We start from the raw sequence: 14030 nt of genomic DNA, 5'->3' as shown, positions 1-14030 counted from the left end.
TAAGGTAAATAGGGAATACTGACCCATTGCTGCAGAACATCACATTCAAACGTCACCCTACACACACAAAAACATTGCAGATATAGTTTGTGTCAACACATCTGAGGTCTTTTCATAAACACTGTTTAAAAAGTAAATTGAAACCCACTTTCAAATGAAAGTCAATGTGCAGGTACGTGCATACTGGATACACAAAATCCATTAAATACAAAATTCATACTGTACATTTAAATGAAATAAAGAATGTGTAGTACAAGACTGATCTCACATTAAAATAATAATAACAATTTTAAATGTTAACCAAAAGTTGGTTTGCTTCTTTACACTTAGAGGGGGAAGGGGGGAACCTACCAAACATTGCTCAAATAAAATATTTCCCAACGTCACAGTGTTTATTGTAAACCCCGAGATTCTATTTTAGTATATGAAAAGATTTTTTCCAAACAGCACAGAGTTATCACATGAAATGAAAAGGGAAAAAGGAAAAAAAAAAAAAAAAGAAGAAAAGAAAAAAAAGCTATGTTAGACAAAGTTTTCCTCTTTAGGGGCTAACTTGTAGGCCCTGATAAAAGTTTAGATCAATACTCTTACCAACATGAGTGGAGCAAAAATGCCCCTAAAATAATACCTGTGACAAAATTGGCACATACATATAAATATCTAGCTATACAGCTTTGTACCTGTGACCCTACTCCCCCCTAGTTTATTTCCTACTTCAAGTATTCAGTTGCAGAGTTAAGGTAGAGACCTGATTGTAAGAGACACCACCGACTGTCCCCTACTATGACAACAAATTTGTCATGAGAAACTAGTTTTGTTGTCTGAGTTTCCAAGTGCAACATTTGTCATGTGTGCTAAATAAACTCCCAAAAGCTTTGCTGTTTCAAAAACAAAGATCTAAAATGCCATTGATAGTTAAAGGACAAACTTTTTAAACATGAATGAAATTGGAATTATCTACGCTATACTAATTCTATGCATTTTACTCTATTTACTGAAGACAGTAGCATCCAGCAAGACTCCTGCTTGAATGAATTGCTCTTTGATTGCACTGAGAATTATGGTACAACTAAATAAAATATCATCTCTAGACAATAATTTGAAAGGGGTTACTATGTATGGCTCATGTAGGATGTTTAGGGATAATTGCACCACAGGTTCAAAAAATAATTTTTCTAAATTCAGTGCAAGACTTTCGGAGTATCCATTTAGATTTCTCTTGTTTACAGCAGCAAAGAAAAACTACTAAGGATTAAGGCCACCCATGCTTAAATTTATTGTTTGTCCTTTAAAAATGCAGATATTCAATTCCCACTCCCATCAGCATGGAAACATTTCTTCCATGGACACAAAGATACCTCAATAAAACAGCAAACGTGCACGTTTGCTAGACTGACTGAAAATGTTCATGGAGTCATTAGGATCCTCTCCTTGAGAAGTGGTAGAGATTTGAGTGTCAGTTATAATCTCTCACTCAATGTAATGACTTCGCATGTTTTGTTTTTCCTTGCATGTGCTTTACATTTATTTTACTAGATACATTTTTTTAATTTTTTTTATTATTATTTTTTGATACAAACAGCCTTTAAATGCTATTTGTTCATTGGTAGTTTCTTTAACATCTAAGATTCATTGGGATCCATGTTGGAGACTGGTTTTCAATGTAGAAAACAATAACAAACAGTTGCTCATTTACAGGAGACCTAGTGCATATACTGTATTCACAGCAATCTTATCTTTATTTTTGTTATTTTGGTTTTTTTTTCTTTTTTTTTTTTTTAAGAGTCCCAGCTTTTATTGTTGAAAACCTGTATGCATTTGGATGGTAAAAGGTTGATACATCCTTGTGTCTATGTCCATATATATACATTCATATGTATTTATATATGCCTCAAGCTTTTACCATCCAGGAATAGATACATCTTGTATATAATCTTATGATCAAATTAGATGTCCTATGCATTGTCAGAGACACACACCATATTTTCATAAAGTTATCTTTGTTATCAGTTATTAGTACCAAAAATTGATTTCATTTCCAACCTGGCCCAGAGCTTAATACCGGTTATACTATCGATGCGTTTTGGGTTTTGGTTTGGTTTTTTTGGTTGGTTGGTTTTGGGTTTTTTTGGGTTACTATTATTATTTTATCAGTAGATCTAAGAAAACAGAGGAGGGCAAAGGCTTGGAGTTTATTTTTTGGAAAAGCCCGCACCTAACTGGGGGTAAGATTAATGCCAACACCCTCATACAGCACTTTACTAATACCTCTTCGATAATCTAGTGCAACAGAACTGATACTTTAGAATCAGCAAATGCAGATACTACATTTAAGAGAATCGGAATTACTTATTAAAATCAATATAAATTTACAAAAAATTAGTTAAATAACCTGTTTAACTGAACTTCATTAAACTATAGTACTGTGAACAGATGGTTTCTTTTGTAAAAACAAAATAACTTGCAAGACCCATTAAAGACAGAAATGAAGCTCTTATGATTCCTGCTTGAGTCACCTTTGTTGTTTTCCAAAGTATCTAATTTCATAGTAGACTACAAGAAATAACGGAGAAAATGCCAATTAATGCAGCATTTCATTATATATCAACCTCTGCATTCATTTTCTGCATCTGTGATCCTTCTCCTGGATATCGTGGTTACATTTGGAGATCCAGTGCAATAGATTATCATTGTTACCTTCCAGCGCTACATTTTTTTTCTTCCTCTTTCATTAGTTCCTCTGACAACTGTACAAGAGAACAAAATATGCAAATTAATAACAATATTGAAGCACACAAAACATCCTAGTCCTCATCTAATCAAGCTTCTCATAGACACCAGTGGATATATTACTTTCCTATGGAATAAGGGTTAAGTAAGGATTTACATTTGATTTGAACCCACTTATGTGGCAATTATAGGGTGCCAATTAGTTTTACAGCCAATTTGTATGACAAGATCTCCCCTAAATGAGAAAGATTTTAAATTTCAAAGATGTGAAATTCTGTTGTGCTTGTGACTCTGTAAATGGTGAGTTTTCTGATCTTATCTATAAGCACAATAGCTTGAATTGGAAATGCTATTAATAAAACTAAATATTTTTATTTGGAAACCAAAAGAATCATCCACTGATGATAGCAGGTAGGGATATGTAATACCTCTAGGAATTCTCTAACACTGAAGGTACTGAAAACAACATTTTATTTCTGTATCTTAAGCTCTTCAAGTCTTCTTTAATTTACAAAACAGTGGAAAAAAGGCTTTATGGATTTATAAAAGTTAAAATACACAACAATCAGTTATGAGTTTTTCAGCTATGAAGTCAGAAATCAATGACTTGCTCTTTATGGCTTGGCTGCCTTTGCTGAAATATAGGGGACTTTGAGAAGTAACTGGTGTAAGCCCAAGTTAGTCAGTGGAAAGAGTCTTCTTGTTCGACATGGGCTTTGAATGAGGCTTCGTGTCTGTGACTATGGAGTGAGGCCTGAATGATTTTTATTGTTAACTAGTTCTACTGCAAGCAAATGGCAAAGTATTTTTCAGCAGAGAGCAGTGAAATAGTCTTATTCACATCATCTGTGAATCAGATAAGTGGGAGGAATTAAATGATTCTTTTACAGGGCAGTTGTTCATTTATCCACCGAGTTTGTTTCTAGAAAAGTGGAAATGCAACGCATGGGATTCTCTGTTATTGCCCTTGCATTTATGTAACCTTAGAAACTCTTGAATCATCCAATTTTATGAAAAGGAAATGCCATAGAATGCTTACAATTTTGTTATGCAGCTGAAAAAATTGTTCAGTTTTGTAAATAGAACTAGTTGAATAAAATGGCCCTTAAAATTGTAGAATTTAATATTTATCAGTGTAATTATTCTGTGAGTGAAGCACAGTTTACAGGATAAACTTGCAAATGACTTTAAATCCCAATTTTCAAGTTCATGTCTTTATGGCAAGTACATATAATGGTTTATATAATATAAACACATGAATATTTCTACTTTTCTAATGGGAGGTTGGTACAATTCCTCTGGTTAAAACACTTAGGGACTAATCCAAACCCCACTGAAACATGGAAGGGTTCCCACTGATTTTAACGGGTTTGGGATCTGGCCCTTGAATGGAGAAAAAATGACTTCTGCAGAGCTGGAAAGCCAGGGAGTTCCTAAAGTAGATCATGTTACTAGTTCTGGCACATAAAATCTTTGCAAACTTTTTATGAAAACTGTAAGTCAGAGCATGCATTACGTTTTGTGAGCAGTACATAGCTCCCATTCTTTTGTATGCTGAGTATTTAAACATTATTCAGAGAGATACATAGGCATAGGAAGCACCCATATAAATTAACGAGGGAATACATTCCAAAAACTGTAGCACAAAAAAGTCTGATTTTAACAGGTTCACTGAAACATAATCACAGCAAATCTTCAATATACTTGGTATTTTACAAGCTAAGTTCCTTTGCAATTAACACTCATTTATGCTTTTAAAAATAAGAACCCAGGATCAAATGTCCAATCTGAGGAACAGCAACAAATCACAAAATACAATCTCTCCCTGGCTTGCTCCCCAAATTTTTGTTGGGGTTTTACTATAGAATGAAACCCCTGAATAAGCCCCATCTGCTTAATCAACCCACCCATTCATCAGGAAACCATATATGTATTGGAAGTGTAACAAAAACTTGTTCACCACAGGTAGGAAATGCAAAGTATTTCTCGAGTAAGCCAAATAAATATATAAAAGGATATTGCTGTCAAATACCAACTGAGGTTAAGTAAATTAAATTTATATTTGTTTCTTCAATGCTGTACTTGGTATAGGTACTGAACCTCTAAAACAGAAATGAAATTTGGTAACATACATTGGGCCTGAGATTCAGCAGTGCTCCATCTGAAATTAATGTCGTATGAGTTTGGCACCTCTGACAGTCCATTAGATACCGGTCAATGGAAACAGCAGAAGGATGTGAAGATATAAAAGTGTAGTAGCCCACAAATATTTATTCAGATTGTTTTTCCTTTGGATAAAGACACCTGCCTGATTACTACCTTTTACCTCCAATCCTTTCCTCTCAGCAGTGATTTGCAGAAACAAGCTGGAGAGGGTGGGTAAACACAAAGGGGTTAAAGGGGAAACTGTTTAATAACAGTAGTAAAATGCAGGCTATTTTTGACATCTGGGTTAATGTCCATTGTACTCCATATGCTTTCCAAATGTTTGCAGCAAGCACCCAGATACAAAAACAGATACCCATTCACATAGGCTGAAATTGCCCTCTCCTAACCTGTTACACATGGTACCTACATAAAAGGCCAACAACTGATATGGTAATTAGTGAGTCAGAAAGAGAGGGAATAGCCACTTTATTGCAGGGAATTGGTATCTGACCAAACGTTAGCAGAGAAGGATATCATTAATGAAAACCTGTTAGGCTATTTCTGGTCCTTAATCTATGAAAAGGCATCTGCATTACAACGTGACATCTTTTCAAAACGCGTCAGGATGAATTCCTAAGTTTCCTTCTCTAGACTCACTCATCCTAACTGCAAGCAGAGTACCAACAAATGATGGGGAATTATTTAACTTTCTGGAAACAAGCCACTAGACTGAAAAGTAGTATTTAAAAAATAAGGCTGTAACTCAAAGTCTTTCTCAAGTGATCTCCTAGAACTTATCTGCCTCTTTTTGCAACAACAAAGTCCAAATGACATGAAAAAAAAAGAAAGCATTCTCCAGTTTTACTTTTATCTGTGCAAAACCATGGAAAAAATGACTCAGTTAAGTAAGACAAAGCCCTGGCATGGTACTGTTATGAATTCTGTCCCTGCCACTAGCTTTTGTGTGACTAAGGAGAAAGTTGCATAATTTCTCTGTGCCTAACTTGCTCTTTGCTATAGCAGGCATAAACATCAAGCCCCTCACAGGAATTTGCAAGGTTTAATGTTTGTAATGTGCCTTAATAGCCTTGGATGAGTGCTAAGTATTATTATTTTTCAGTTCCTGCATTTGATTAAAACTGAAATAACATAGTAAAAATTAAATTAATATATTAAGTTACAAGTAAAGAGCAAGCATGTGGTTTGTGGAGCTACTTGTAACACTTTTAATATGAACATGTATTATAGACTGGGTGATTCCCAAGGCCTGTAATGACATGTGCCATGTGGGCATAACTTAACAACTGCAGAATCCCCCCAGATGTTTGATTCAGCCAAAAATCTGTTCGTGGCTTCTGTGTGAGCCCAGAGCTTGGGCCAGTGGGAGCACTGCAGGCTGCTTTTCCCCTGCCCTGAAGTACAGTTGCAAACACGATCACAGTCCAGATATTTGCAACTCAGCACAAGAAACAATATTAGGTAGCACAGATCTGCTGGAGTGCTCATTGCTGTACGGTTCTCTTGACAGAGGATATGAAAATGGCATGATATGTGCTATTCGAAATTCTCTGTCATTACAGTCCCAATAATAAACACTGGTTTTGCTACTTCCCCTGGCCTAACTCTCATGGAAAGAATAAACCCTCACCTCTCGCTTTCTAAAGATTAAAGTAACCTGTTAAAGCCTGTTATATCGAGGTGAAAATCTCTAGTGAGGAGGGCCAAGAAGAGAAATAATTAAGACGTAAAGTTCTATCCAACCTACACAGAAAACTTTTAATGCTGAGATGCCAAAGACACCTAAGACACTTGTTGAGCCGAGTGAAAAGGTAAAATCTAGTTTAAATTTATAGCATTCCTTCAGTGTCCCTCTAGGAGTTTGGCTTTTTGCCAGTGTTCCTTGTTAAAAATTTGTTAAACGTGTTTGGCATTAATGCAAACACAAAGTGCTCATTTGTTACAAATTCTATTGGAATGCATTCATTTAAGGCAATGAAGTAGTTACCAGAAAAGAAAAAATGTTCATTAAGTACATTTTAAAAATACAATGATGTATGCGGTGCATAACTATGGCGCCCCAGTGGCTATATAAATATCTGACAGAATAACCACAAGTTGTGTTTGGTTTGAAATAGGAATCTCTTAAACATAACCGATAGAACAAAACCTGGTTTTGTTTGTTGTCAAAACTGATGTTAGTCTTTCTTGTTTGGAACTAGCTAAAATAACCAATTTTTGGCATACAATTTCTTACATCTCAAATCAATAAAGCCCACAGGTTAAAGTAATGCTAAAGGAAGTTTCTTGATTCGAGCAGTAAGTGCAGCACTGCACATTATCTGGAGAACACTGAACACAGAAAGTAAACACCCTGCTTGGAGGAGAACAAATTTTAGTCATTCTTAAGAACTCCACTTGAGGAAATGTTACCTGGGAGATCTGCAGCTGTCTGACAACATGCAGGTACACCTAGGCAAATGTGTTCTGCTCTACTCTCATTGCAGTAATCCTTTCAAATCTAGTTTACAAAATCCTAATAACATGAAATTTCCCTGATAATGATAACTTACTGATTTTGAATAAGCAATTCTGAGGTGTATTTCTTAGAGGCTAGAAAATATATTCTTAGGTAGTGTAAAAGTAGAAGAAATTTTCTTTTTATTTTTTCAATGATTTATAGTTACAATAAAGCTTAAAAGTGGTAAATACATGAATTAAATATACTTTAAAAGAAAGATCCAGAAAATGTGTGATTTAATTAGAAATTGAAAGGTTCACACAAAGCATCAGTATAGAAAGTTATTTATAGAGACAAAACTAACTTTGTTCCAATCCTGGCAAAGAAATTATTTATCCCATTTGTTGCTATTTATGTTTTAAATTCATTAGACAGTAAACTTCAGAAGGATCTGCAGCTGGTGGTAGAATCACTGCATGAATGTGATGAACTTTCCATATTGCTATAATGCCAGAATTGTTAATCTCTGTCAGGGATAAAAGCAAATACCACTGGGATGAATAAAATCAAATGGATTTAAGCCCTCTAGAGAGTAAGAGTCCTTGAAAACTACTGTACAATTATACGATAAAATTAGATGAAGTTTATGAACCTTGAGATTATTTGGACAAGGATGCCTTCTCTACTGGGAAGGTTTATAAATCAAAATTAGACAAGTGGTATATGAATTTAAAGACATTTTGGGGTATTTTTTTAATAACATTTTTCTTTTCATAAAACAAGTCTAGTCCAAATCAAAGCTCTTCAGAAATATGAGAAAACTCAGCACATATTCGTCAATCTGTCACTTTCACACCAAATTAAAAAGAGGGATATGGTAAATGTTAAGGGTGGCTTCAGACTGGCACTCTTCAACGAGCTGAGCTGGAGCATACTGAAGATGATGGAAGAATTTCCATCAACTCCTGCAGACCTGATTGCTGCTCACAGGGGTGGCAGTGACTCAGCAGCACAGGGCACAGAGCTCTTCATCAAGACATTTATGACTTCCTTAAGATGCAGCATGTGAGACCATTAAGACTTCTTGGTTTTTTAATTTAAATTAAACAGTAGTGACAAATAAAGAAGAGCTCTTGGGTAAAGTGGTTCAAACAACAAGAGTTCCCAATGTGATCCTACAAACTGTCAACAGCAGAGATTACTTAATGAAATTCAAGGGAACCTTTTTCATCCTTGTTGATGTGGAATGCCATTTATTCTCATGCTAGGGACTAATTAGGGGCCTTTTTTGAAGATCAAGGTTTTGCGATCTCTGCTGCTTAATAACATGGTTTGCCTGTCTGCCACCTGGGACAAGGCAAGGCACTCTCTCTAACTCCTGAACAGCAGGCACTGCCTTAGGCCATTGCAAGTGCAGGCAGGAAACTGATCCTACCTTTTCAGCAGTTTAACCCATTCACTGCCAGCCCTCCAGAAGCCCATTCAAAGTCCTGAATAGGCAATGACAAACCCAGTGGGAAAGCATTAATATAATTAAAAAAAATCGTGTGGCTGGAAACCCAGCATTAAGGGCAAAATTATTGCATTGTTAGAGTGATAAAGATGGCACCACAAACCCTGGTTTGCTTACAGACTGGACTGAATGCCTGGGGCAGTGCTTGTGGCAAATCCACAGATCACTTGCTGTGCTCCAAGCAGACAGACAGACAGTTCATGTTTCTGGTGCTGGGAAAAGAAGTGGTTAAATAAAAGCTGTGTCAAGCCCCCAATCTAATAAGTCATCTTATTAGGAAGTTGTGATGCCCTGTTTGCCCTAGCCTGTGGCTTGTCTGCTCCAGTGAAAGGTCTCCTGCTGGGACCTTTGTGGCATTATATGAGGTACAGAAGGCTGCTGCAATATATGAGCCTTGGTTTTGAGCAGCCAAAACAGCAGGAGAACTAAGCTGCAAAGAATTAAACATGTAACAACTTTGTAAAAGCACAGACAGTGATTGAGGTTGGCCTTTTTGCTGTTGACACATTCTGGGCCCTGTAGGTTGTGGTCACTAAGCCCATTAGAGTTGCACTGTGGCAACATCTAGTTCAGCAAGTTCAGTGTGTTTCTGTTTTATTTCTAAATACTGGACGCAAGCTGGCAGTGATAGGAGAGCGGAATATGGTACCAGAAATATGTCATAAACACAGTCGTCATTGTCAGGGATGTGAAATTACTTTTCAAACTATTTATTTTTGGCAGATGGAGGTTGGGTGTATTTTTGCATTTTGTTAACTGAAATTTAATTGCAACTTGCTGCATGTTTTTTTTTTTTTTTAATGAAACCTCAAGATGTTGTTTTCTCTTGAGAAAATTTTCACTGAATAGAGAAATCTTTGTGGCTAGAAATTAATTGCAAAATGAAGACAGAAAACTTGAACCCACTAAAATATCAGCTGGGATAAGTTTCACTCATGAGCATCCACTTATTTAAATCAACACTCCTCAATGCTCTGATTTTTTTTTTTTTCATTTCTTTAAGATAAAACATGCATTTAATTCAGATTTTAAAGACTGGCTTGTGAAATGGACAAGAAAGATTAAATTAAATTAATGGAAAGAGAAATTACTGATATAGTTGAGGGTTAGATTTAAATTATAAACCCTAACACAAAATACAAATCAGAAGAATACCCCTCCCTATCTCCCTAAGGACTACACTTTTATCAGGGAAGGTTTTCATGGCAGGATGATAAGGATGCTCATCATCCCTGAGCTCTGAAAGTTCTGTTTGCCTTGTAAAACCAAATTGTGGTCCCATGATTTGTAAATCCCTGCAGATTCATCACTGCCAGGAGTTACCAGCCTGAAGATATGGAGCAAATGACGAGCTGGCTGAACACTTGTGCATCTGAAACATTTTTCTCTCTCTTGAGCCTGTTACGTGTTGCCGCTGCTCTCATTCCCAAATGAGCTAAAGCTTATGTAAGAGGTTAAATGTGCAGAGGATGATAAAGACAGGTCACAGCTGAAAGAGGGAAGGGGTTGGCAAACTTTTGTTCTCTCTGTCTACAGGCATTTCCCTGGTGCCCTCCCCTGTTTCTCCATGGGTGAGGTAACAGGGTTTTTGCTCAGGCGTAGCCACCCTTTGGGTGCACCCAGCTCACTTCTGCTGGCTGTGCTGCTTAAGGTTCAGTCAGTTCCAACTAGCTGATCAACAGAAATGTCCAGCCACTCCTTTTGCAGGGACAAAAATGATGTCAAAGGCAAAGCACATACTTTCTTTGGCCACTAGTGATGAAGGAGTATTTCTTTTCTGTTCTTAAGAGTTTGCCTGAGCCAAGCAAGGTCATAGCTGTGGCTTTTCTCTGGATGAGTGGAATTTACAGAATTTGTAGGATGTTTCTTTTTTTTTTTTTTCCTGTCATCTTTTCAGATTTGCTGATAGTCTGGGACTAGAAGGAAATTCTTAGAATCTCATCTATGTTTGTCTGGTTGTAGGGAGTATGACTTGGTTTTCACCTCATGCATCCTACCAGAGTCAGTCAATATTTAATAACTAAAATTGGCTGGCTGTTGTGCTTGGATAACTCTAGTTACTGTGGCTGTCACCACACTCTGTTGTTAGAAGCATATTGGTTATGAGATGTTTTACCAGAGTAAATATTAATAAATGTGGTGGTTGTGGTGAGGACGTTTAGTTGCAACGCATTCCAGCCAACAAGCAGGCATAGAAGGGCTGTACTCCTTCTTTTGAAGTACCCAAACGCTGGATGGAGTTGGGAGGAAGAGAGGTGGAAAGGGTTGAGTGCAGGTTTGAGGTATTTTATGTGTGTGCCTATTTCTTCCCTTAGGAAAAGGCTAGATTCTTGGCTAGAGAGGATAACTCTTCTTGGAAGTGCTGGGCACAGCATGGTGTCCTTAGGGCAGATGACTCTAGTAAACTGGCAGAAGTTTGCTAGGATTATCTTTTTCTTAACCAAGTAATAATAAGAACATTAATAAAGATGCATCTAATGGCTTGCATCTGCTTTTCTAATTACTTCAGATTGTTTATCTTCTAAAGCTGAGAACAAACTAATGAGCTTCAGAGTATTGCTCTGTGGATCTGCGTATTTGTACCAACTACTCTATGTCCCTATCTATACTTCAGAATTTAGGTAAACTATTAACATGCCATTTCACTAGTTTGTTCTGCTAGTCAATAGCCCTGTACTCTTTAAAGTCATCCTATCAGTTATATTTAAATACTAATTGTGCTGTGGAGGCCATTTTGAGGTATGCTTATTATATTAATAATAACATAAAAGAAATCAATAGGCCACAGGATAGCTCAGAGTTTTGTTATATACCAAAGCCTTGTTTTACAGTACGTAAGATATACTTTCATCTTCTTCCCCTCCAAATGATCCTAAATATTATTTATTTTACATGGTTCATGATATGAACCTACTTATAAAAGTGAAGTATGATATTTACAGTTCCATCTTCTAAGGTCAAGAAGAAAGAGATGCAACAAAGGAAAGTGTTAGTGGGTTTGGTCTATTTGAAGTAAGACCAATGCTGGATCCACTTAAAACTCCTCGAGCTGCTGAAGCATTACAATGACTGTGTGTGGCAGTGTGAACATGACCATACATGCTCGACAGCTACTTATTTTTTAAATACCCATCCAAGCAACATGCAGCATTTTGAAATCTAACTTGTGTGGTCTAATTATGCAATAATTTTTATACTTTAGGCCCCAATATTATGAGCTTCTCCACAATTATGGGTCTGCCCACGCAGTTCTCAGTGCCTGGTAGGGAAGACTTGGGGACCAGCTCTGGTAAGTATATATGCATATGTTTTAATTTTTACTCTAAGGGAGACTTAAATGTGCACCTAACATAAAGAGTCTGCTTAAGAGTCTATCCTGAAAGTGACCTGACAGGCTACCCTGTTACTAAGGGCATGCATATAATATACCTTGCAGATTGAAGACCCACAGTTATCAGCATACCAATAATAATGACTATTGCATAAAGGGGAATAACAAAATAGCAATAATAACTTGTTTAGGCAAAAGCTTGCCCCCCAATCTTCAAACACCATCTTTTTAACCATTTATGAAATCAAAAGCATGCAAGAGTGTAAGAGTTAGCGAGGTCAGAGGCTTAGATTGCAAGATTTCCAAAGGAGATACTCAGACCTTCCGTGCAGGTGTCAAATGACAGGTAAACATATACAACTAAAAGTATGAACTTCATTATGAAATCATATAAAATTACAAGGGCAACATTTTCTAACTGATGCATTTCTAAAAAGAAAAAAAAAAGATGCATTGCAGTTAAACTAGATCGGTAAATTTACGAGCAGATATGATCACTACATTCTATTGTTAATCACAATTTAGGCTAAATAGTATTTTTTGCTAGAGAACATCTATTTCCCATCCCATTTTCTTTCCCCTCTCAATCTCACATTCCAACTGTCCACAGACCTTATCTACTTTTTTTCCTTTATTTTTTCTGCTTGTTTAAGCTTTATTTCTCCCCACTCTTTTTGGTCCATTCTCTGCAGTACTGAATGTAGTAGACTCCATCAGTCTCTGTTGGCAAGTCATGACTGACTCATTGCTGAGTGGTGGTATCGGACTATAGATAGGAATTTTGTGGTATCATCACCATTTACTTTATGTGCATATTGCATTTCTGTTGGTTGGAACAAAATAAAACAAAAACAGCCATTCACAAAAACATTTTTGAGGATAATAATTTGCTAATTAAAAACAGAACTCCCCCCAGAAGATACTCTTCCTGTGCTTGCACATATGTGTCAACCCCACCGAGGAAAAAGTAATTTTCAGGGTGGAACTTAACTCAGAAGCAACTTGGAAAAAAAGAATAACAATGGCACTACAAAACTTGTTCATTCCCCCATTAATTTTAGAGGGAGTAGCAACAAAAATGGTAGTTCAAAAAAGTCTTTCCCACTGAAACAACTATATTACAAGAAAGACAAAACAGTTTCAGGACTAATTTCCAGAAACTCTGTTCTTCCTGTACTCTCTAATTCAAGAAGAGAAAAGGAAATTTGCCAACACATTCTACTTTCTCATTAAGCATTCTAAATACAAATAAAATTATCCAGCCCATTTTAATTCTAAACTTCCCGATTTTTCCTGACACTTGCATGTCTTGCCTCATTTTCTATGTGGCCTTAAAAATATAATATAGGTCACCACTGCTATGTACATCTCCCTATTCGTATTTATACACTTTGCATATGTGTCACAGTGGAACGGTAGAACTGGACAAGAGGATGTGTGAAGTTCAGCAAAAAATCACATCTGGACCATGATTTAATATTTTAGTGTACTATATCGTGAAGGCTAGAATATAAAATGCAAGAAATAAGTCAAAGAACATGGTTTCACTTCATTTTTTTGATTATAAAATCTTGGTCTTACAAACATTTGCCCAGGTCAAATTAAACTAAATTTGTCTAAGCTACTCATGCTTTTGAACAAGCCAACTGTTCTAGCATATACCCTAACTGTAATATCAGTTGTTTTATCATTAAAACGAATTGATTAAGCCAGAAATAGCTTTTAACAATTAACAATCATGTAAAAAACAACAAAAAATAAAACAGGAATTTTTTCATGCAATTCATAAGATCACAAATATTTCCAAACTGAAGAATTATATTGCAATAGCCTCTCTTTACATAAAAACA

General features: G+C 36.2%; 1 protein-coding gene across 5 annotated transcripts in view; it reads right to left on the bottom strand.

The window, feature by feature from the left end:
• Positions 1 to 2126: 2126 nt before the first annotated feature.
• The window catches only part of ERC2 (ELKS/RAB6-interacting/CAST family member 2), a 498505-nt gene continuing 486601 nt past the window's right edge, over positions 2127 to 14030 (bottom strand). For all 5 annotated transcript variants that reach the window (XR_008973235.1, XR_008973236.1, XR_008973233.1 and 2 more), the window contains one exon: positions 2127 to 2747. Coding sequence is in view for 1 of the 5 variants with exons in the window: in XM_057417556.1 (XP_057273539.1) it covers positions 2694 to 2747 (54 nt within the window). In the remaining 4 variants the exon portion in view is untranslated. The remainder of the gene's footprint in view (positions 2748 to 14030) is intronic.

This window comes from Pezoporus wallicus, unplaced genomic scaffold, assembly GCF_028554395.1.
Source record: "Pezoporus wallicus isolate ANWC-B61680 ecotype Strahan unplaced genomic scaffold, APGP_CSIRO_Pwel_v1 contig_8542, whole genome shotgun sequence".
In the NCBI taxonomy this organism is placed as follows: Eukaryota; Metazoa; Chordata; class Aves; order Psittaciformes; family Psittacidae; genus Pezoporus; species Pezoporus wallicus.
This window is presented reverse-complemented; position numbering and strand designations above follow the sequence as displayed.